Source organism: Schistocerca serialis, chromosome 1 (assembly GCF_023864345.2).
Source record: "Schistocerca serialis cubense isolate TAMUIC-IGC-003099 chromosome 1, iqSchSeri2.2, whole genome shotgun sequence".
Lineage (NCBI taxonomy): Eukaryota > Metazoa > Arthropoda > Insecta > Orthoptera > Acrididae > Schistocerca > Schistocerca serialis.
In genome coordinates, this window is record NC_064638.1 from 688,919,067 (window position 1) to 688,942,868 (window position 23,802).

General features: G+C 37.0%; 1 protein-coding gene across 5 annotated transcripts in view; it reads left to right on the forward strand.

Moving 5' to 3' along the window:
• The window catches only part of LOC126480578 (SAFB-like transcription modulator), a 166,001-nt gene that overhangs the window by 109,230 nt on the left and 32,969 nt on the right, over positions 1-23,802 (forward strand). For all 5 annotated transcript variants that reach the window (XM_050103876.1, XM_050103880.1, XM_050103877.1 and 2 more), the window contains one exon: positions 14,124-14,217. In XM_050103876.1, coding sequence (XP_049959833.1) covers positions 14,124-14,217 — 94 coding nt within the window. The remainder of the gene's footprint in view (positions 1-14,123; positions 14,218-23,802) is intronic.

Consider the following 23,802-nt stretch of genomic DNA (forward strand, 5'->3'; position numbering starts at 1 on the left):
GTCGCAGGGTCAGTATTGCCTCATGTGACTGAAACAGTATTTAATAGAAAAGCCTACAACTGACAGCTTTCTCTATTATGTATAAAAACACTTATTAGTGCTTGCTGGTCATAGACAGTGAAAATTCATATAAGTCAACTTTTGCAGAACGTCTCGAAATCAAGAAACACACACTTCCTCTTCCAGCTTTGCTTAATATGGAAATTTTGCACATAAGTGACAAGGGCTACGAAATGAACCTCTTATAAGAGTTTGAAATATAGAAACATTCCTCCTTAAATTCCAAAGATTTGTTGAATGATTAGTTTGCGTTGAAAAATACACACTAATTTGATTGTATAGCATCTCATATTATAAAATCATAAAAATTAGCCCATTTCTTTCAGTCATTGCTTTCAATTATAGCTTATTTGGAACTATGCAACATGTTTTTCATGTCTTTTGCATAGCCTAACTTCTTTTAAGTTATATCACAGTCTACATACAGTCAACTTTGTTATATACTATGACAACAGAGCTCCAGTAGACAGTAAACTATACTTTTGGATACATGTATGAATGGGAATAGTATTTATATTGATTTGTAACATATTTTCTACAAAAGGAAGCATATGTAGCACAATAAAAATCTGCTGTAACTAAAAAAATTACACCCTATTTCTCTTTCTTTAATTTGGGAAGGACTCCATAAGGCACAAAACAGTACATTACAGGGAAGTTTATTTATGATTCACTTGGAACATATGGATATGTACTAAGGAATGTCACGTTCCTGTATGAACAAAAAATGACGTACCCAGCAGAGGACGTGACCTTTTGCAGAAAGACAGCTTATAAGTACCCTAGAACATGAAGTTTTGTTCACTATGCTTCAAACCAAATTACCGAATGTGGAATGTAGGAAACTTGTGTGAAATGCAGTATCCATATTATTTAAAGTAAGCCACCAGATCTGTAGCTGAAGAGAAAGCCATATAGACACGATGATAAAATGTCAGAACCAATAAAACTGTTTCCCAACACAGAAGAAACCAATTCTGCAATTATTACTATCTCTGAGCAAAATACGGCAATAATCTTCAACACAGTCGTCTTGTGGATAAAAAGTACGTGCATTTACAAAAATATTCATTGCATGTTAGAAAGATGAGTGAAGTGTGAGAGTGCTAACCATTAAATTCCATACAAAATTATTGCGTGTCAGGAAAAGCTGATGTGAGAATAAGATGACATCAGCAGAAAAATATGCTTCTCACACATGAAATACTGTGTTTATAGCCTGTTGCTTTCAGCAGAGTAAGCTGCAATTTATATAAAAAATATTTGAAAGTATTTCTTCATGAATAAGTTGTAGCTTATGTCACTAAATCAGTGAGATTCTGCTCCTTACATTTATTTCGTGATCATTTATGTGTGTAACACAAAAATATAATAACAATTTCCTTAACTAAGTAGAAATATAATGACTTCCTTCACTGCTATAGTCGAGACTGTGTAAGTAGCTACAAAAGCAGTAATGACTGCAAGAAAAACAGTAACTGCCTACAGAGCTATGGCTACACTGAGGCATTACCATAGAGGTGTTTACCAAATCGCAATATGTTATTGGTTGTGGTAGGCCTGTGAAGCTGGCACATCAAGCCCACTGCAACTGTCAGGGATCAACTCATGCTGACTCAGCTATAGGAGTGCCAGTGTCATTTGAACTGTCAGACGATAAAAACTCTCACAGCAGTGAGTATTGCAACCATTTGTTAGACTGTGTTTACACTTTTAATTTGCCTTTATGTGTGTTCCTTGATGCTGGCACAACAAATTGACTACATACATAAATGTGATTCATTTCTTTAAATTATCACTCTGTTTTTATATTTATCACTTACAATATGTACGTTTTGGATGTGCCATGACATTATGTTTGCAGAAGATACTGTTACATTTTACATATGTGTTTTCCCCGAGCTCTTTTACTAATAGGCTATCTAAGGACCACATTCCAGTTTCAATTCTTCATTCTTTTCTTTTCTTCCATTATGCTTTCACCTGTTCACTATGTTTCTTCGACAGCCCTCAGACCATTTTGAACCAGTCTTTTTAGCTACCCTGCCTCGGAATCCTTTTATTTTCAATGCTCCCCCCCCCCCCCCCCCCTCGAAAGGCTTCCTGTTGTTTATACCTTCTTTTTTATGTTTTTTTTTTCTAAATCCTTTTTTACTTCATTGACCTGGCTTTTGGACTTCTTATCCCACAGAAGTTTAAAAATCTTATTAGTTAATCTATTGTATTGCATTTGAAATAAATGTACAAAAACCACGAGTCTCATTTTTCTCATTTCATTTGGAATATTTACTATATTTTGGTGTATTACAGCATTACTTTGTAATTTCCAACCTCCTTCCCTGTTATGTCGTCCCAATATCCTTGTTATTCACGATTCTAGTATTTCTAATTTATCTAAATTATAGTTTAATGCCAGGCATTCACTTCATATAGGCATTCTGGCTTCACTACTGTGTTGTAATGTCTTATTTTTGCATTTTTGGATAGGCACATTTTATTGTAGAGGTCTTTGGCAATACCCTATGCTCTCCATTTTATGCAACCTTTCCTCTACTGCAGTTTTTTCCGAAAGATTTTCTTGGATTATCTCCTGCAGATGTTTGAATTTTTTACACTCTCTATTTGGCCAGTATCTGTTTTCAGGAATTTTGGAGTATTCTTAGTGTTTGTTACGATCTCCCCCCCCCCCCCCCCCCCTGCAGAAATTCTCAAACCAGTTCTGTTGGCTACTTCTTTCAGGAGATTTATTTGTCTTATGGCTGATGCCACATTTTTGAAAGTGTAGCAAAATCATCTGCAGATGCAAGGCAGTTGATTTTGGTCTTTTTACTTCCTCTTCCTAACCTTATGTGAGATGTTGATTTCAATAAGTTTTTTGTTTCAAGCTCTTATTGTTTTCTTTAACACACTATTAAAAAGAATGGGGGTAGGGGGTCACCTTGTCATACACCTGTTTTTTATTTTGAAAGACTCTGAAATTTCGCCCATAAATTTTACTTTACAGACTATAAGTCTTTCACTGATTAGGTTTGTCAGTTTAGGCTTTATGCCAAATCCACAAATTATTTTGTCTATAGTTTCTCAATCAGCAAACTCAAAAGCATTTTTGAAATCCACAAACATAATCAGTCATGAATTACTGACTTGAGATTAAATATTTGTTCTGAGCATAAATTTCCTTTCCTAAAACCACCTTGATATTCACCTAAATGACTATCTAGTGTTGTTTCTATTCTGCTTAATAAAATCTTGGAAGATACTATATGCGCTACTGGCACTAAAGAAATTCCTCTTAGTTGCGTACATCCTGTTCGTTACCTTTTTCGCGGAGCCGATGCATCAAGGTGACTTTCTATTCCTCTGGGATTTTTTCTGTTTACCAGATTTCTTCAAAGAATAAATTTAGCTCCTTTGCTATATTTGGCAAGGCCCACTTCAAAAGTTCAGCTGTAATAGAATTTTCTCCACTAGGTTTATTGTTTTTGAGGGTCTTAATTACTACTTCAATTTCTTCTATAGTTGGTGGTAAATCTTCTTCCAAATATTAATTAATATCTGAGAATTCCAATTTATCAATTGGCTTAGAACAGTTCAGAAGTTGATGAAAATAGCTTGCTAGTATTTTACAATTTTCGGTATTGCTTAACCCAGTTTTGCTGTTTTCATTTTTGAAACAGACATTTGGATTTAGCTACCCCTTTGATTTCTAAAAAGTTTGATAAAAGTCTCGAGTATTATTTTTTACAAAAGTTTTGCCTATTTCCAAAAGTTTCTCCTTTTGAAAGGCTCATTTGGTATTTCTGATTAACCTGGCTGTTTTCTTTCTTTGTTATTTAAATTAATCATAATCTTCAATTTTCTTTGGGCATTTCCATTTTTCCCATTTTTTAGTCCTCTCTGCTATGGTTTCTTCGCATATTTCATTCCACCTTATTTTTCTTCTATGTTTTACTGACCCAATTTTTTTTTTTTTTTTTTTTTTGCAGCAGCATTATTAATTGCTTTGGATATTTCTCTTCAGTTGATCATGTTTATCCACTTTAATTTCACCTTGACGACTTTTGATTCTTTTGTTATTTAAGCCTGTCTGTATTATATTTTATTAATCTTGGTGACTTTCTTTGTTAGGTGGGAGTTTGGCTTTAATTTTAGATAGGTAACAATCAGAATTAAATTCACCATTCCTTACTATTTTCAAATTCATATTTTCCATTGTACTTTTTTGAGAAATAGCCACATGATTTAACTGAAATTCTCCTAGCATGGGGTTGGAATATATCCGCGTTTTAGCTTTTCTTGGGAGTTTCCTAAAGAAAGTTGACATTAGTGTCAGGTGAGAGTTTTGACACAAACAGATTAGCCTCATACCATTTGCACTGGTTCTTCTATGAGCCAGGTGTTGGCCTGCTATGTTTCTAAACTCCTTTTCTTAGCCTATTTGTGCATTGAAGTCACCTAATGGTAATATGGTGTTCATCTTTCAAATTTTAGGTATTTCACTTCCTAAAAGATCTCAGAATTCCTCTGTTTTTTGTGTATTTTTCCTGTTGTGTAGATTTATTGATGTGTGTGCAATTAACAAGTGTTTATATCTTGTTTTTGCATTTAACTGATGGGAAAGAGACTCTCTCTGAGGTGGATTTAAATTCTGTAACTTTTCCTATCATATTTTTATGAACATAGAAAGCTCTACCCAATAATGGAATCTGATTCATAATTTTGATTGCTGGTTTGTCTCTTAAGATTCTGTAGTTACAGATATTTACTACATTTTCATCTAGGAACCGTATTTCTTGAACTGCTAAAATTTGTTTTTTCTATGAATGTATTTCTAGTTCCCTTTTTTTTTACGAGTTTTGGTTAGAGACTAGATCTAATTACTTATAATGACCCAAATTTTGTAGTTTTCTGAAGATAATGAATTAATCTGTTGAAACAGTAAAGCGAAATAAACTTTCCAATTTTGCAACTGATGGCTAAATTTTATTCTGATATATGTACCATAGTTGCTGAGAAAATAACAGCTATGAATAAAATCACAAATGTATGTCACATTTTTCGAAAGTGATATTCCAAGCCTCATATCTCAGTATCTAGTTAACATAGCAGAATAACTTGGTAGTGAAATCGTATAAAATGTAATATAGTTTAAAAGTTATTTAATAGGTTTTTACTGTAAGTGTAAAAACTGTTATGGAGGTTACACTAATATAATTTTCAGACAGTTTTGCTATCACTAAACATTCTGTTTTGTACACAGAACAGCCACAACTAAAATGCACATTGTTGATACTTAAATATTGTTGAATATTAACAATTTTGCTAAAGCATAAAGTTGTAATCCAAAAATTATTGGAGACACGGAAGGCTAGTGGAGTTCACTGTGAGTTTTTTGCAAATGTAGAACAAAGATGTTTGTTAGAGAGTTTGCACAGATTTTAGGGGTGGACGGACTTGATAATAAGCCACTTTTTTCCAAAATGATAAAGAAAAAATTTTGGGAAACTTTTAGAAAATAGTCAGGGTACTATGCCGTACAACATATTAACAACCTTACTCTTTTGTAATTAATGCATCCATTCTCAATTGTTTGAATGTACTTACCAGGTGTGGTTCTGGAGATTTTCTTTGTATGGGGAATTATAAATGTCATATATTTCTGTACGTTTAAAATTTGATTCCCTACATTTAAGTAAGTGTTGATTTTTTTTCTGATTGTGACATAAAGAGTTTTTCAAGGACAGTAAACTATTGTTGACTTAAAAAGAAATATGTATTAATCATATTTGCTTCTTTTTCTTGAGCAAACTGCCTATCAAGGAACAGTGGAAGAATTCGTTCTGTACATGATTTGTGCTGTGAAAGTTCCATTTCATAGGATCCACTAATACGTTTTTTGATATTTGAATATCAGTATCATACTAAAAAAAAAGTAAAGGAGTTGCCAGGCGGGGAAACATCTCAGAAAGCAAAGAACAATATCTCATATGTCATTTAGCAGGGACAGTGTGTTCTGAAACAGAATTAAGCTGCCAATAAATGCAGAGTAATGGATGTGAGAAAAGTGTGTGTGTGTGTGTGTGTGTGTGTGTGTGTGTGTGTGTGTCTCAAAGAGAAAAAAAATGTATGAACCAAAAATTCAATAAATTGCATTCAATTGAGTAAGACTAAATTGCATGGAAGTGGATGGGAATCATCATCATCAGTTATCTGCTACATTAGCAGGTCCTTTGTGTCTCCATTTTCTGCGATCCAGTGCTTCCTTCTTAAGGCTGCTGTATTTTGTACCATCCATCATGTCATCCAGTATCTGGAATCTCTTCCTTCCTCGCTTCCTTTTCCCTTCTACATAAACTTCTAAAACTGTTTTTATCAGTCCGTCATTCTTCCTTAATATACGCCCAATCCAATTTCTTTTTATTCTCTTTATTACATCTAGTAACCGTCTTTTCTCTCCCACTCTTCTCAGTACCTCTTCATTTTTTAATCTGTCCATCCAACTTATTCTTTCCATCTTCCGCCAGTCCAGATCTCAAAAGCCTCCAGCCTTTCTCTGTCTTTTTTCCTCATAGTCCATGTTTCAGCCCATATAGAAGAACACTCCATACAAGACATTTTATGAGTCTCTTTCTGAGTTCTCTGTCCAGACCACTGCAGAAGATTCTCCTTTTCTTATAAAATGCCTCTTTTGCCATTGCTATCCTTGTTTTAATTTCTGTGGTGCACTTCCAGTCGGTGTCTATCCTGCTTCCATGATACTTAAAATTTTGCACCTGTTCTAGTGTTTCTCCATTCAGCATAATTTTTATTTCCTTATTTCCTCCTAGTGCCAATACTTTTGTTTTCTTTGTGTTAATTTTCATTCGATATTTTTTTCCGTTAGTTGCAATGGTGTCCACCAAATCCTGTAATTCTTTTTCTCCTGTGGCTAGAAAGACAATGTCATCAGCAAATCTCAAACACCCTACTCTTCTTCCTCCAATTTCTACTCCTTTGTCATCTAATGAGCATTGGTCAATCATATTTTCCAAGTAGAGGTTGAAAAGAGTAGGTGATAAACAGCATCCTTGTCTTACTCCTTTTCCTAGTCCGATCCAGTTTGTACTTTCTCCTCTCACTTTAACTGAAACTTTTTGATTAAGATATAATGAGTTTATAAGTCTTCTGGTTTTCCAGTCCACTCTCTTTTCCCTCATTATATTTGCCAGCTTGTCCCAAACCACATTGTCAAATGCCTTTCCTAGATCGATGAAGCACATGTATAGGTCTTTTCCTTTTTCAATAAACCTTTCTCCCAAGATTCGTAGTAGCCCTATTGCATCTCTGGTGCCCGTATTCCATCTAAAGCCAAACTGCTCCTCGCCAAGGTTCTCCTCCATTACTTTTTCAAGTCTTTTATTAATTATTCTTAACATCACTTTGGCTGCATGTGAAATGAGGCTTATTGTCCTGTGCTCGCTGCATTTATTGGTTCCTTGTTTTTTCGGTAATGGAATCATTACTGTTGTCAGAAAGGCCTCAAGCCATTCATCACCGTCATATATTTTATTACATAACCTTAATATTTCTCTTATTCCATCATGGTTCAAGCATTTTAGTATTTTCCCAGTATTGTATCTGTACCTACCGCTTTGCCATTTTTCATTGCAGCTATGGCAGACTTTACTTCTTCCATTATGATGGTCGCTCCTTTCTCGTCATCACTTACACTGTTGTGTGATTCAAGTTCCAGAGTTTCTGGTTTGCTATTTGTGTCATATAGCTCTTTTATATATTCTTCCCATCTCTGGAGGACATCGTCACGATCTTTGTACACTACCTCTTCGTCTTTACTCAAAATTTCCATAGTAGCACTTCCTGCTCTGTTTTGTTCCCATGTCATAGTCTTTACTCTGTTGTATAGTAAGTCGTATCTTCCCTTCCTGTCCAGTTCTTCAATTTCATCACATTCCTCTTTTAGCCATTTTTTCCTAGCCTGCTCTGTTTCTCTTCGCAGTTCATTATTTAACCTTCGGTATATCTTTCTTACATCTTCAGTGTTCTTGTTTTTCAATTTTCTTCTCTCCTCCATCTTGGAAATCATTTCTTGTGTGACCCATGGTTTTTTTGACCTTTTCCCTTTTACATATCCTATATTTTGCTGTCCTGCTTTAATGATTCCTTCTTTCGGCATATTCCAGTACTCGTTGGCATTATCAGGTGCTTCTTTGTCTCGTAATGTGTTTAGAAAGTCCCGAGACAGCATTTCTGTAATTTGTTCTTTGTTGGATCTTATCTTCTCTAAATCCCACTTCTTCACCATGGTCGCCTTCTTCAGTTCTTTCATTCTTATTTCTATTTCTACCATTAGTAAGTTGTGGTCGCTATTAATATCTGCACCTGGTAATGTGTGCACCTTCTTGATTCCATTCCTGTATCTTTCTTCTGCCAGTATAAAATCGATTTGGTTTCTGTATTTATCCCCTGGTGATTTCCAAGTGTAGAGCCTCCTCTTGTGGTTCTTGAACCATGTGTTAGCCGCTATCAGCTGCCTTTCCCTGCAGAAGTCAATTAACCATTCACCTCTGTCATTTCTCTTTCCAAGACCATGACTGCCTACTATGTTTCCCTCTTTCCCTTCTCCCACAATGGCATTCCAGTCTCCCATTACAGCATTTTTTATTTTCGTCCATTATTCTCTCTATTACATTGTACGTTTCCTCTACAATTTGGTCATCATGCTCTGAAGTTGGCATATACACCTGGACAATCAGTAAATCTTTTTGTGCTCCTTTCAGCCTTACGCCAATAACCCGGTCATTTGCATAGTCTACATATTCCACACATTTAGCCAATTCCTTTGTCATAATCATTCCTAGTCCATTAATTCCTTTTACTTCTCCTCCTGAGTAGTAGAATACATATTCATCTGACTGCAACTCTCCATGTCCATTCCATCTTACCTCAGCAACTCCTACGAGGTCCATATGATTCTTTTCCATCTCTCTTTTAAGGTTTTCTAGTTTTCCTGCTTGTAGCAGAGTTCTGACATTTCAGGTACCAATTCTTGTTTTGATTTTTTGCCTCCTTTCAAATTGTCGTCCCCCCCCCCCCCCCCCCCCCCCCCCGCCCCCCCGGAGATCCGAATTGGGGACTATTTTACCTCTGGACACTGATTTAACATGAGAGGAAGCCATTTTTTGTGCATAAAATGGAGACTGCATTATGCAGGGAAGATAATCTGCAGTGGTATTCTGTTGCCTTCCGCAGTTCTGGAGGCCGCCCCTAACATGGGATACAGACGCCTTTTGCAGCCGCCTGCTCCGGGTCAGACGCTTCATGAGAAGTATAGGTTGGAAAATGAAAGACCCCTAGCCCTCGAAACCTAATAGTGTCAGGGTCGAAAAAGAACAAGAGCTGGCCGAGGGTGGCCAGATAGGAAAGATAAAAGTGAGGAGCCTGGCATAAGTAAGTGGAAGCAATGCCAGGACTCGGCTTGGGGGCCCGTGGTCGCCAGCCACGTATCACTAGGTGTGACTCCCTGAGGATAGGAATATTTGTCCTTTATTATGAAAAGGAAAATTTCCACTCACCATATAGTCGAGATGCTGAGTTGCAGATAGGCACAACAAGTAGCCTGTCACAAATACAGCTTTCAGCCCATAAGACCTTTGTCAAAAATAGATAAATCACACACACACACACACACACACACACACACACACACACACACACACAGAGAGAGAGAGAGAGAGAGAGAGAGAGAGAGAGAGAGATGCACACTCACGCAAATGCAACTCACACACACATGACTGCAGTCTCAGGCAACTGTAGCCACACTGCCAAATCTTGTGACAAATCTTTCTGTTGTTCCTGTCTGCGATTCAGCATCTCCCATCTCCACTGTACGGTGAGAGGCAACTTTCCTTCCCATAATATTGTTATTTACGCTTACAGTGAGAATGTACTTAATTCATTAAATAATAAATTAGAGGCTACTGACATTTTGTGTGACCTGTCAAAACCCCTTGACTATGTGAACCAGACCATTCTTTTAAGTAAATTAAAATATTATGGTGCCACCGGCAGTGCTGCAAAACAGACAAGAAACAAAGGGTGTCATCGTGAAATACCTGTGCAGTAAGCAGTCAGGCTTCATCTGATTGGGAATTAATTACATGTGGTTTTCTTCCCCCCCCCCCCCCCCCCCAGTTCCGTCTTGGCTCTGTTGCTTTCTCGTGTGTACATCAATGATTTTTCATCTGTTACATTTCCAGATGCCAAGTTTGTTTTGTTTGCAGATGATACAAACATTGCAATAAGCAGCAGGTCAAGTACAGATTTAGGAATAGCTGCTAATGAAATTTTCACTGACATTAATAAATGGTTTAAAGCTAATTCACTGTCATTAAATTTTGAGAAGGCCCATTATTTGCAGTTCAGAACCTGTAAGATATTGCCTTCTAGCATGTGCATAACATGAAGACATGCAGACCGAAGAGGTTGACAGTGTTAAATTTCTGGGATTACAACTAGACTATAAATTAAGTTGGGAAGGGCATACCACAGAATTGCTGAAGCGTGCAAAAGCATGTAAAAAGAATCATTTGTTGTGTAAATTCAAGAACATTGTGTAGAAACCTGTTCAAGGAACTTTGTTCATAGCCACTGCTTTTCAGTAAATTTACTCCAGTGAAATTTGTTACAAATAATATATATCTGTTTCCAACCAATAGCTCAATACATAGCATCAATACTAGGAATAAGAACAACCTACAAAAAGACCTTGGTCCAAAAAGGGATCCAGTATTCAGGAACACACATTTTCAATTAATTGCCAGCAGCCATTAAAAACTTGGTTTCAGATAAAGCACGGTTTAAACCTAGTTTCAAAGACTTTTTGATAGTCAACCCTCCTACTCTATAGATGCATATCTTAACAGGGACTAATATATCTAAAAACAAAGATGATGTAACTTACCAAACGAAAGTGTTGGTATGTTGATAGACACACACACACACACACACACACACACACACAAAATTCAAGCTTTCGCAACCCACGGTTGCTTCATGAGGAAAGAGGGAAGGAGAGGGAAAGACGAAAGGATGTGGGTTTTAAGGGAGAGGGTAAGGAGTCATTCCAATCCCGGGAGCGGAAAGACTTACCTCAGGACAGGTATACACTCGCTCGCGCGCGCCCACTCACACACACACACACACACACACACACACACACACATACACATCCATCCGCACATATACAGACACAAGCAGGCAAAAATGTCAGCTTGTATCTGTATATGCGCGGGTGTGTGTGTGTGTGTGTGTGTGTGTGTGTGTGTGTGTGTGTGTGTGTGTGTGTGGGCGCGCGCGCGCGAGCGAGTGTATACCTGTCCTGAGGTAAGTCTTTCCGCTCCCGGGATTGGAATGACTCCTTACCCTCTCCCTTAAAACCCACATCCTTTTGTCTTTCCCTCTCCTTCCCTCTTTCCTGATGAAGCAACCGTGGGTTGCGAAAGCTTGAATTTTGTGTGTGTTTGTTTGTTTGTGTGTCTATAAACATACCAACGCTTTCGTTTGGTAAGTTAAATCATCTTTGTTTTTAGATATATTTTTCCCACGTGGAATGTTTCCCCTCTATTATATTCTTAACAGGGACTTTAGACCAGGTAAGTAAAAATTTGTTAGATTTCAGTTTTGACAGCATATGGTCACAACAGTCAGGATTAAATATTTTGTGTACGATGAATGTATTAAAAGCACATAACAGTATTTGATTCTGATTGTGTATTAATTCTGTAAATATTAGCAGTTCCAGTTTACTGTAATGTATTTACCTATTTTGACAATCTTCTGACAAATGACCAATGTAGTAAGTATTGTACTCAATTTTTTTTTGTTATTCTTTCTGACATGTTCCACACCCACAAGAATCGTCTCATTTTTGGGTCTATGGAACAAAAACTGAATCTAACCCAAGTTAATCAAAGAAGAGGACGGAACCACAGAGTTAGGGTTTTTGCATCAGTCAGAGAAAAAATGACTGGGGGAACCTGGGACTAGTGAGGGATTATGCAGAAAATTCATCCAGGTCCTTATGCTGAGGGATATAAAACAAGACAGAGTAGAACAGAAAGCAACTGTGAAAGACAGTATTTCAAAGTAAAATCATGGAGGAGATAAAGATCTAAATGGAAGAGAAAAAAAAGACATTATGCAAATAATGAAGAAACAGCCAAAGGAAAGAAAGTTACAAAGTGCGTGAAAGAACCAAACTTTCACTGATAGCTATTAAAATTTATGTCAAGTGTTAAACACAATTAGCTTGTAGTAAGAAAGACAAAATTAGAAATCTTTTATGCCAATTTATTTAAGCAGCTTATAATTTCAGGAAACTTAAATGGCCACAATTCTAAATTTTCACTATTTTAAGTATGAAATTATTTTACCAACCATGTCAGCTTTGTGAATGATACATTATTCCCAAGTCCTTACCAGCAGCTCAAAGTACACTGGTGTCAGCAACAGCTGTTATTTCTCTGTCGTGTGTCTCATTCACAATATAACCATGCAAACTGTCAACAGATGTCTGTATGAGCATGTTCCATGTGGAATATGGCATTTGAGGCAATGGACAACCACGCCAATGATATCAGAGCATCTGGCAAAGAAGGTAGTGCTTGCCGGGTAGTCCCATATCTTCAGTCGCTGTATACACAGTCCCAGATGGTGCAGCGTGGCACAGAGAAGACCTCTTCCAGATTCTCTGCAGTGAAGGGCCTAGGAAGAACAGTCACAAACTCATATGGCCCACTGGCATAATGTGAATCATTCTGTTATTTCTGACGTGTGGCAGCAGTTTATAGAGACCGAGACTGTATCCCAAAGACCAGAGCAGGGCCGACCACGTGTGACATCAGAGAGAGAGTACCATGATTTGGTTGTAAAGACAAGATGGTACCTCTTATAGTACTGCACAGCTACTAGCATCTGACCACACAGCATTCATTGGACACGTTGTAACGTGGCAAATAGTGTACAGAAGGCTTTCGCCAGAGTGGTCTTTATTGTTAGAGGCCTGCTGTACGTGTATCTCTGAGGCTTCTTCACAGAAGGAAATGTTTGTAGTAGAAGCTTCAAGACGCCACCTGGACGTTCGAATAGTGGGCCAATGTTCTTTTTGCAAATGAGTCCCAATTTTAACCTGAGAGTGATTATCGATGCCTTCTCATATGGAGGGAATGTGGGACACCATTTGGGGTCCAAACATTGTGGAAAGGAACCAATATTAATCAAGGAGGATCGCTAATGGTGTGGGCAGGGAGTGGATTGACCACTCGACCACCTCTTCTTGAAATTGTATAGGTGAATCGGCAAGGTTAACTTCTGTCAAGTATTACTATGAGATCTTTGGATGTCATGCACGGTTGTTGATAGGTGCTGTGGGCCTAGACTTGATTTTGATGGACAGTAATGCTCGACCTCATAGAGCACAGGTGGTTGATGTTTTCTTGGAGATGGAAGATATTGCATGGATGGTGTAGCCAGCACACATTTCTGATTTGAATCCCATAGAGCACGTCTGGGATGCACTAGGGGCACAGGTTGCGACCACCAACCACTCTCGAAGACTTGAGAGCAGCTCTTCTGGGAGAATGGGTGTTACTGCCAAAACATGAGATTGATGGCATCATTCACAGCATGCACTGTCGTTGTCAGACCTGTATTGCTGTCATAGGTGGTCACACATTAACCAGTTGTCAGAATGTATATGCAAATCCATTAAGCTGGGATAAACGAAGAACATTTTTGTCTGTGACTATGTATGTTGCAATTGTTTACAATATGTATTCGTTACATTGTTTCTACTTAACTATGACCTGTTTGTAGTGTTTAGTGGGAAAATAAGTGCAACCTTGAAAAATTTCCATTTGTTGCTTTAATTTTGGACAGCAGTGTGTATGTATTGTATTGTAGGCCATGTGTTGATTGCTTTAAATAAAATTGTCTCGTATCCCATTACTGTAATCATTGTAATCAGTTAAATATTTAATTATGACTTGTTTTTTCTTTCCCTCTAGTTAATAAGATTGAAGGAGCGGCTTGCAAGTCAGGAAGATGCCTCTTGTAGCAGCTCAGAGGAATCTGGTTATGAAGATGAAGAGGTCAGGCATTGTAAGTAAATTCAATACCTACCTCATTATAGTGAATGATAATGAAACATACCAGTTGTTGTTGTTGTTATGTGGTCTTCAGTTCTGAGACTGGTTTGATGCAGCTCTCCATGCTACTCTATCCTGTGCAAGCTTCTTCATCTCCCAGTACCTACTGCAGCCTACATCCTTCTGAATCTGCTTAGTGTATTCATCTCTTGGTCTCCCTCTACAATTTTTACCCTCCATGCTGCCCTCCAGTACCAAATTGGTGATCCCTTGATGCCTCAGAACATGTCCTGCCAACCGATCCCTTCTTTTAGTCAAGTTGTGCCACAAACTCCTCTTCTCCCCAATTCTATTCAATACCTCCTCATTAGTTAAGTGATCTACCCATCTAATCTTCAGCATTCTTGTGTAGCACCACATTTCGAAAGCTTCTATTCTCTTCTTGTCTAAACTATTTATCGTCCATGTTTCACTTCCATACATGGCTACACTCCATACAAATACTTTCAGAAACGACTTCCTGACACTTAAATCAATACTTGATGTTAACAAATTTCTCTTCTTCAGAAACGCTTTCCTTGCCATTGCCAGTCTATATTTTATATCCTCTCTACTTCGACCATCATCTGTTGTTTTGCTCCCCAAATAGCAAAACTCCTTTACTACTTTAAGTGTCTCATTTCCTAATCTAATTCCCTTAGCATCACCCGACTTAATTCGACTACATTCCATTATCCTCGTTTTGCTTTTGTTGATGTTCATCTTATACCAGTATAACAATCTGAACAATAGGAGTGCTTTTGTTTCTTCAGTTGTAACAATACATCAATTATCATGTATTATGTTTTAAATATGAAAGAGATATTAAGGAACTACTTTTAATTGGGATGTGCCCACTTTCGTAACGAATGACTTGTACGTCTATTTTTTCCATGTATATTTTATGGTTTTGTCTACTCATTGTTAAAACCGAAAGTAAGTCACAAACATTTAGGCACCTAGAAAAAACTTCAACACAGAACATCACAAACATTTTGTTCATCACATTCTATAGGCCGTGTCACATGTCTAGGTCCATACCTTCTTCCATAAGAATGTTGCTGCACTACATAATCTGTATTAGGTTTTTGCACTTTATCTCTGCATCAGCATCATGAAAAGATGCTGATTCACTATTTACTTCCTGACTGGAGACATGTCAGCTACAGTTATATGAAGATATTGTTCTCTTTTGAAGGCTTAGTCCCAAGCCATGCTAATCTTTCACAGAAACAATAAAAACAGTTTCAAAGAGATGTTGGAAAATGCAGCTGTAAACATGTCCTTTGTATTGTTTTGGAGAACATTATAATAACTATAAAAGAAGGTGACATTTTTCACTTTTCCTGTATTTATTTTAATAGTTCACACCTAATTTTTCGCATTTTAGGCTATTCGAAGTTATTTTCACCAATAGAAAAATGTCTTATACTCTGAAATGGCCACATTTTTAAATTTGTGTGTCTGTTCATTTTGGTTCACATAGGCTGTCTTGTTGGTCTGACAGGTTGCCCTATTCAAGACAGGCTACGTGAACCAGAATGAACAGAACACAAATTTGAAGATATTTTTCTATTGCAGAAAATCACTTGTGAATAGCCTAAAAGGCAGAAACTAGTTGTGAACAAATAAAATAAACACAGCAGAAGTTAAAAATGCTACCTTTTTTTAGTAAAAGTATTTCTGTGGTACCCACTATGAAGAAAAAGATAATAACCACTGAGCCAACTGTATTCTGTATTGGAATGGTATGCTTTGATTTTACTTCCAACACAATCTTAGAAATATATCAAACTTACGTGTGCCTTTTTATGAATTACTAAATTTTATAGTGTTTCATCAGGATGTCAAAACTTGTTTGAGATGAATTTTTACTGCAACGTTTACAAATTCTTTTCTTCAGAAATTCAAAAATACCATAAATTGATGTTAATCTCAAATGATGCATTTGGTGGTTATCTTATGTGCCCTTCAGTTTTATAAACAACTGTTATAAAAATTCGATCGAATCAGAATTCATCAATCTAGTTATTATCTGCTCCACTGAAGAATGTCTAAGAAAACTTTAGATCTCGTGAAGGCTTTCTTGTTTACGCATTATTCCATTGATAAATCATTCTTCCGACCTCGTGATAAGATGAACAGTCAGCAGTTGCCATGCTAATTTGCAAAGCACCAACTGTCTCATTATTCTTGAGTACATATCATTGTGTACAAGGAAACTTATCTTCATTTGTCATTCCAGTTTTTTTAAGACTAGTAATACACAGTCTTCACACATACCAAACTCATGGTGTCGAGAGTTGCTGTCATTTCCTCACTCCTGTATGGCTGTGAAACTTGGACAGTCTATTGCTGTGACATCAAAAAACTTGAGCACTTCCACAAACAAAAGGAGAGAGATTCATCTTGAACATTAAATGGGAGGACCTTGTGACCAACATTGTGGCTCTCGAGAAAGGGCATTTAAACAGCATTGAAGCAACCATCATTCCTCATCAACTGAGGTGGTTAGGCCATGTTCATTGCATGAGTTATACAAGGCTTCCCTGCCAAATCGTTTATGGTGAAATCTGCTCTGGCACTAGAACTCATGGAGCCCCTCTTTAAGTGAATTAGGGACCAACATGCAGATGACTTGTGTAAACAAGGAAAGAATATGCTCTGGACCACTTTCTGCGGAAGAATACTACATCCTTGATATTAATATAATAGAGGGAAACATTCCACGTGGGAAAAATATATCTAAAAACAAAGATGATGTGACTTACCAAACGAAAGCGCTGGCAGGTCGATAGACACACAAACAAACATACACACAAAATTCTAGCTTTCGCAACCAACGGTTGCTTCGTCAGGAAAGAGGGAAGGAGAGGGAAAGACGAAAGGATGTGGGTTTTAAAGGAGAGGGTAAGGAGTCATTCCAATCCCGGGAGTGGAAAGACTTACCTTAGGGGGAAAAAAGGACGGGTATACACTCGCGCGCACACACACACATATCCATCCACACATATACAGACACAAGCAGACATAGGACATCTCTGCCCAAACTCTTTGCCTTTTAATATGTCTGCTTGTAAGGTAAGTCTTTCCACTCCCCGGATTGGAATGACTCCTTACCCTCTCCTTTAAAACCCACATCCTTTCGTCTTTCCCTCTCCTTCCCTCTTTCCTGACGAAGCAACCGTTGGTTGCGAAAGCTAGAATTTTGTGTGTATGTTTGTGTTTGTTTGTGCGTCTATCGACCTGCCAGCGCTTTCATTTGGTAAGTCACATCATCTTTGTTTTTAGAATACTAAATCCACAACTTTCACCTCGTTTGAAGGGGACATGAAGAGTCCAAGTGACAAGCGAGAAAGCTCTGTCAATTATAAGCCTGTCCTCCTCCAACCACTCAGTATGATTTGTGGGGACACATGCTTTATGCCAGGATTGGTCTGTTCAGCCACTGGAAACACATTCATAAGTTGAGTTGAAATGCTCATTCTATGCAGGAAGATATTTGCATGATTGGTTTTGAGTTGTAGCTGACGATGATGAGTGGAGAAGGAAACAAAAAGGGAAGGGGGGTTTAAACCTCAAAATCTCTACACCAGAGCTCAGCTAAAATAAAATTACATTAAGAAGCACACTAAGATATTATATAAATATACTGTAGTAAGTCATAAGTAGGGCCCAGATTTTAATTACCTAAAAAAATAGTGAAATATGCAAGCATTTATGACCTAAAACTTACATAAATATGTCTTAAAAAATAAAATATGACTTGATAGAAGTTTATTTTTAAGCGTTCTTGTTTGTTTATTTAATTTTTCATTCACCATAACATAATACAAAATCCACTTATCAAAATATTGAAGTATAGTTCTTTCTTTCTGTAGGGTTTGTGGCTCATATGCACCTATTTTTTGAATGTCTGAATGTTTTATTATCTAAATACAAAGAACAGAGAAAAGATCAATGTTTTTATATCTACATAGTATTTAAAGCGTTTCACATTATTTAATATCGCATGTCAGCAAAGTTGCACTGGATCAAAAGGTGCATTTTTAAGTTTTCCATTGTCAAAGATCTACGGTTGTCACTGAGGATAGTTTTGTACCTGGAAAAACTCCTCTCCACTTCACAAGACGTCACTGGAGTGTATTTGAAGGCAGCCAGGTCACTGGAGTTCAGCTTTGTTTCAGTATGTTCAAAAGTTGCGGCATTCCCTGGCAGACTGTCACTAATTTTGCACAGTGTAGAATGTCCAGGATTCCATTGGAGAACACTTTGCAATTTGGTTTTCACTTTGTCAGCCACATGACCACAAGCTCGACCCAACTCATTCTGCACATGTTGCACGATACTCAGGACCTCACATAGCTGAGTGCCAACAGCTTCCAGTCGTTTGATGGCTTTTGATATCACTGAAAAATTGGCATTGATGTATGCCAAGTTTCGAGACAATGTATCTGTAAAAACTTCTTTCACAATTTTGATAGCACTTGATTCATCGCTATCAAGCCCACAGAAGATTGTCTTTATTTGGGTGTAGTTGGTGCAATAATACTCAGCAGCATTAAGCCAAGAACCCCATTGTGTAAGAACAGGTTTAGGTGGGAGGGGCGTTGAAGGTGCTTGTTCCTTGAATTTCTGCACTCGTAGCGGAGCCTTCACAAAGATTTTCTTGCCACAGGAAATTAATTTATCCATGTCAGGGTAATTTGATTTCACCTCTTCGGCAACTCTGTGCAATGCATGTACAAGGCAAGTGGCGTACACCATACTGGGGTAGAGAATCTGAAGCCCTTTGGCTGCTTTAGCCATATATGCTGCACCATCCGGCCACAGTAGCTCCAGAGAGTTGTCAAACAGAATAGCAATCATCGAATTGTTTACTCTATCGAGAGCTTCATCTCCAGGGCCATCAACTTTTAAAACACCAACAACAACATTTGCAATATATCGCCCACTAATATCCATAGTTTAATCTTTTCGACAGCCAGATCTTTTGCTCAGCAATAGTAATTCGTATTTTGTTGAGCACACATTGTAGCATACGGATAAATAGTTCTTTCTCAGTGTAGATTCATCTGGAACTGGATGTGTTGTGTAGGTCACCAAGAACCGTCTGAAGTGTGGATTCTTCAGCTTTTCCAATGGGATGTTGCAGGGCACCATCATCTCGCACAAATCCTTGCACGGTTGGTGATTGACCTGTCTGTTCAAATAACAGCATTTGCCTGCTGTTATTTTCAGCACTTCATTTCACACAGCTGCTGTGTTTAGCGGTATTGCAGTGTTGTTGCACATTAAAGTGCTTTTCTGCACTAACTTTAATTTCACACAGTTTACAAAATAATATTTTCCCGTCAGTACTAAAGAACTTCTCTCCAAATTCTTGAACATATCTTTGCAACTTCACGCTGTAGGAGCACTTTGTTTTGTTGAACAAGGCAACGGCTGTAGTCAAACTGGTTACTGGGAACACCTGTGTGACTGCGATGACTATTATGGCAGAAGCCGCCTTTGTTGGCTCTGAGAGCGTATTGTCGACTCTGCGCAATAATGTTTTATGTTCGCCAAATGACTGTTGTGGTACACCGATTTTCTGCTACAGTCCTGAGAAATAATTGTACTAATTTATCTGTTTATCTTTCATAATAGCACATTAAATATTGTCTCATGGGCAACATATTCATTTTCTTATTTGTGTGTCCCTTAAGATACGAGAAAAATATGACCTATTATATTAAAAGTAAGCCGCAATATGACCTACTACTAAAATTTGTTGAAATATGACTTTAACTGCACAATCAAAATATATTTTTCGACACTAAAATGCCTAAATTTGTGTATAAATTGTTCTAAAATTCACCCTATAGTTTAGAAAAAAATATGACTTGTCATTAAAATCCGGGCCCTAGTCATAAGGCACCAGAGACGTGTAAGCATAGCACAGTTCAAATCGCAATCTGGTAATCACATTTTAGAATTGAGAACTTCTTAAACGGACTACAGTTACTTGCTTTCCTCAACATTTCCCAACCGAAGTAGTGCTGAGTTTCTTATTTATGACAGACAATCAGTGTATGCTTTTTCTTCTTTAATATATAAATGGCAAAATTTGCTTCATTTTTGCAATAACAGTATAACAATATCATTAGATGATTATGAAAAATGTGTGTGGTACGTAAGGACATGAGAACAACCACCACATACCACAACAAAGTGTAGTTCTGAAGTTCTAATTATAACCTCAAAAAAAGTACTAGTAACTAGTTCTTTGTTTGTTTTGCAGATACACAACTAAATCCCCATTCCACAGTACCATAGCATACTACTAAAGAAACCAAAACAAAATATCACAGCCCATTGATGAAGTGGAATATTGTGTGGTTTTCGGTAGCAGTGGAAATGTTGCCGCTGTGTCAGGCCAATCCACATGCCTAAGAAGTCTAGACAATCCAGATGACTTATTCAGCCATCTGGATTGGACATAGATGGTAACATTTTCACTGTTGCTGTAAGTAAATTACCATGTGATACTTCTTACTGGCAGTGTGCTGCGCCATTTTGTTTTGGCTTCTGTAATGGCATGATGGCATGTTGATTTCAGTGTGTACTTGGACAACTGACATTTACCTGCAAACAAACAAAAATTGTGGAAATTTGCTTTCCCTGTGCATAGATTGTTCCATAAAATTTCTGGCAATCTGGCAGATGTGTGTAACTTGCTGCCATAACATAAGTGTTGCTTGCCATATGCTGTCACTAGATTCTCTCTGTCGTGTGAAGTTGGCACCCCTTTTTTGAGAAATATACATTTTTTTCATAGTTCTTGATAGATGTGCCATAGTTCTAGAGTTCTTCGTACAAAATTTCAATAGTTCTACAGAATTTAGCGAAAAAAACGACAATATTCGAAAAAATTATCGTATCGAAAAAATTCTTTGTCGATTTTCGCAAAATGTAAATAAGTACAAGAGTTCTGAGCACAGTTCTGAACAGAGCTCCAAGAGTTCGATCGAAAATCTCAGTAACATTTTTTTGTGCAGCTAATAGTTTACGAGATAATTGCGTTTTAATGAGAAAATCTTTTCACTTACTGTGAAGTTGGCACCCTTTTTTTCAGAAATAGTAATTTTTTTCAGAGTTCTTGATAGATATGCTATAGTTCTAGAGTTCTTTGTACAAAATTTCAATAGTTCTGCAGAATTTAGCAAAGAAAACAACAATACTCGAAACTTTTCGTATAGAAAACATTCTCTGTCAATTTTCGCAAAAATTAAACTCGTAGAACAGTTCTGAGGACAGTTCTGAACAGAACCCCAAGAGCTCTATCGAAAATCCCAACAACATTTCTCTAGGGCGATAATAGTTCATGAGATAAATTGATTTAATGTGGAACACACTTTCTCTACAGAAAATATAAACATATTCGTACAACAGTTCTGATGATAGTTCTGGACAACACGTGAAGAGTTCTATCGAAAATCCTAGTAGCATTTTTTTGTGCAGGTAATAGTTTAAGAGGTAATTGCAACTTAATTAAGAACTCCATAAGAGCTCGTACTGTGAAGCTGGCACCCTTTTTTTCAGAAATATATATTTTTTTCAGGGTTCTTGATAGATAAGTCATAGTTCTAGAGTTCTTTGTACAAAATTTCAATAGTTCTGCAGAATTTAGCGAAGAAAACAACAGTACTCTTAAAAATTGTGGTGTAGAAACCATTTTTTGTCGATTTTCGCGAAAAGTAAATTCGTACAACAGTTCTGAGGACAGTTCTGAACAGAGCCCTGATAGTTCTATCCAAAATCCAAATAACATTTTATTGTGCAGGTAATAGTTTGCGAGATAATTGCAATTTAAGGAGAAAATCTTTTCACTTACTGTGAAGTTGGTTGGCACCCTTTCTTTTAGAAATGTATATTTTTTTCAAAGTTCTTGATAGATATGGCATAGTTCTAGAGTTCTTTGTACAAAATTTGAATAGTTCTGCAGAATTTAAAGAAGAAAACAACAATACTCGAAAAAAATTTCGTACAGCAAACATTCTTTATTAATTTTCCCAAAAACTAAATTCGTACAACAGTTCCGAGGGCAGTTCTGAACAGAACCCCAATAGTTCTATCGAATATCCTAATAATAGTTTTTTGTGCAGCTAATAGGTTATGAGATAATTGAAATTTAAGGAGGAAACCTCTTCACTTACTGTGAAGTTGGCACCCTTTTTTCTCAGAAATATATATTTTTCAGAGTTCTTGATAGAAATGCCATAGTTCTAGAATTCTTTGCACAAAATTTTAATAGTCCTGCAGAATTTAGCGAAGAAAACAACAATACTCAAAAAAATTTTCGTATCGAAAACATTCTTTGTCAATGTTGGCAAAAAGTAAATTCGTACAACAGTTCTGAACAGAACACCAAGAGCTCTATCAAAAATCCTAATAACATCTTTTTGTGGCGATGATAGTTTATACTGTAGCTGCTTTGATATTAGACCCACTGTCTCCACAGAAAAAAATAAATTCGTACAATAGTTTTGATGAACAGTTCTGGATAACACCCCAAGACTTCTATCGATAATCATAACAACAATTTTTGTGGTTATAATAGTTTGTAAGATAATTGATTAATTGTGGGGCTCATTTACTCTACAAAAAAATTATGTCTATTCGTACGTTCTGGTGACAGCTCTGGATAGCATTGTAAGAGTTCTATCGAAAATACTAGTAACATATTCTGTGCAGGTAATTGTTTACGTAGTAACTGCATTTAATAAGGAATGCTTATGAGCCTTTCCTGTGAAGTTTGCACCCCTTTTACAAGAAATATATATTTTTTCATAGTTCTTGATACGTATGCAATAGTTCTAGATTTCCGTGCTCAAAACACGAATAGTTCTCTAGAATTTCGGGAAGAAAACAATAACTCGGCAAAATTTTGGTATGGTACAAAATTGTCAGTTTGGGAAAAATAAATTTGTATAACTGTTCTGTTGGCAGTTCTGGATAGCACCCGAAGAGTTGTATTGAACATGATAAGAACATTTTTGTGGCGATAATAGTTTATACGATAATTGTTTTAATCTGATACTCACTTTCTCTACGAAAGCAAAATTCGTAGAATAGTTCTGATGACAGTTCTGTATAGCACCCACAGAGTTCTACCAAAAACTATAATAACATTTTTTGTGACGATGACATTATATGAGATAATTAATGTGGGACTCACTTTTGTCATGTAAAAGTAATAAATTCGTACAAAAGGTCTGATGGCATTTCTTAACAGGACCCTAAGAGTTCTAAGGAAAACTGTAATAACATTTTTTGTGGGGATAACAGTTAATGAGGTAATATCATTTACGAGAGACCCACTTGGTCTACATTATACCTCATAACATTTTTATGGCGCCAATAGATTATGAAATAGATTGTGTGTTCACTCTGCAGTGGGTGTGCGCCGATGTGAAACTTACTGGCAGATAAACTGTGTGCCCGACCGGGTCTCGAACCCCAGGCTGTGACGAAGAAATATTGTCATAATATCCTTTCTTCCAGGAGTGCTACTTCC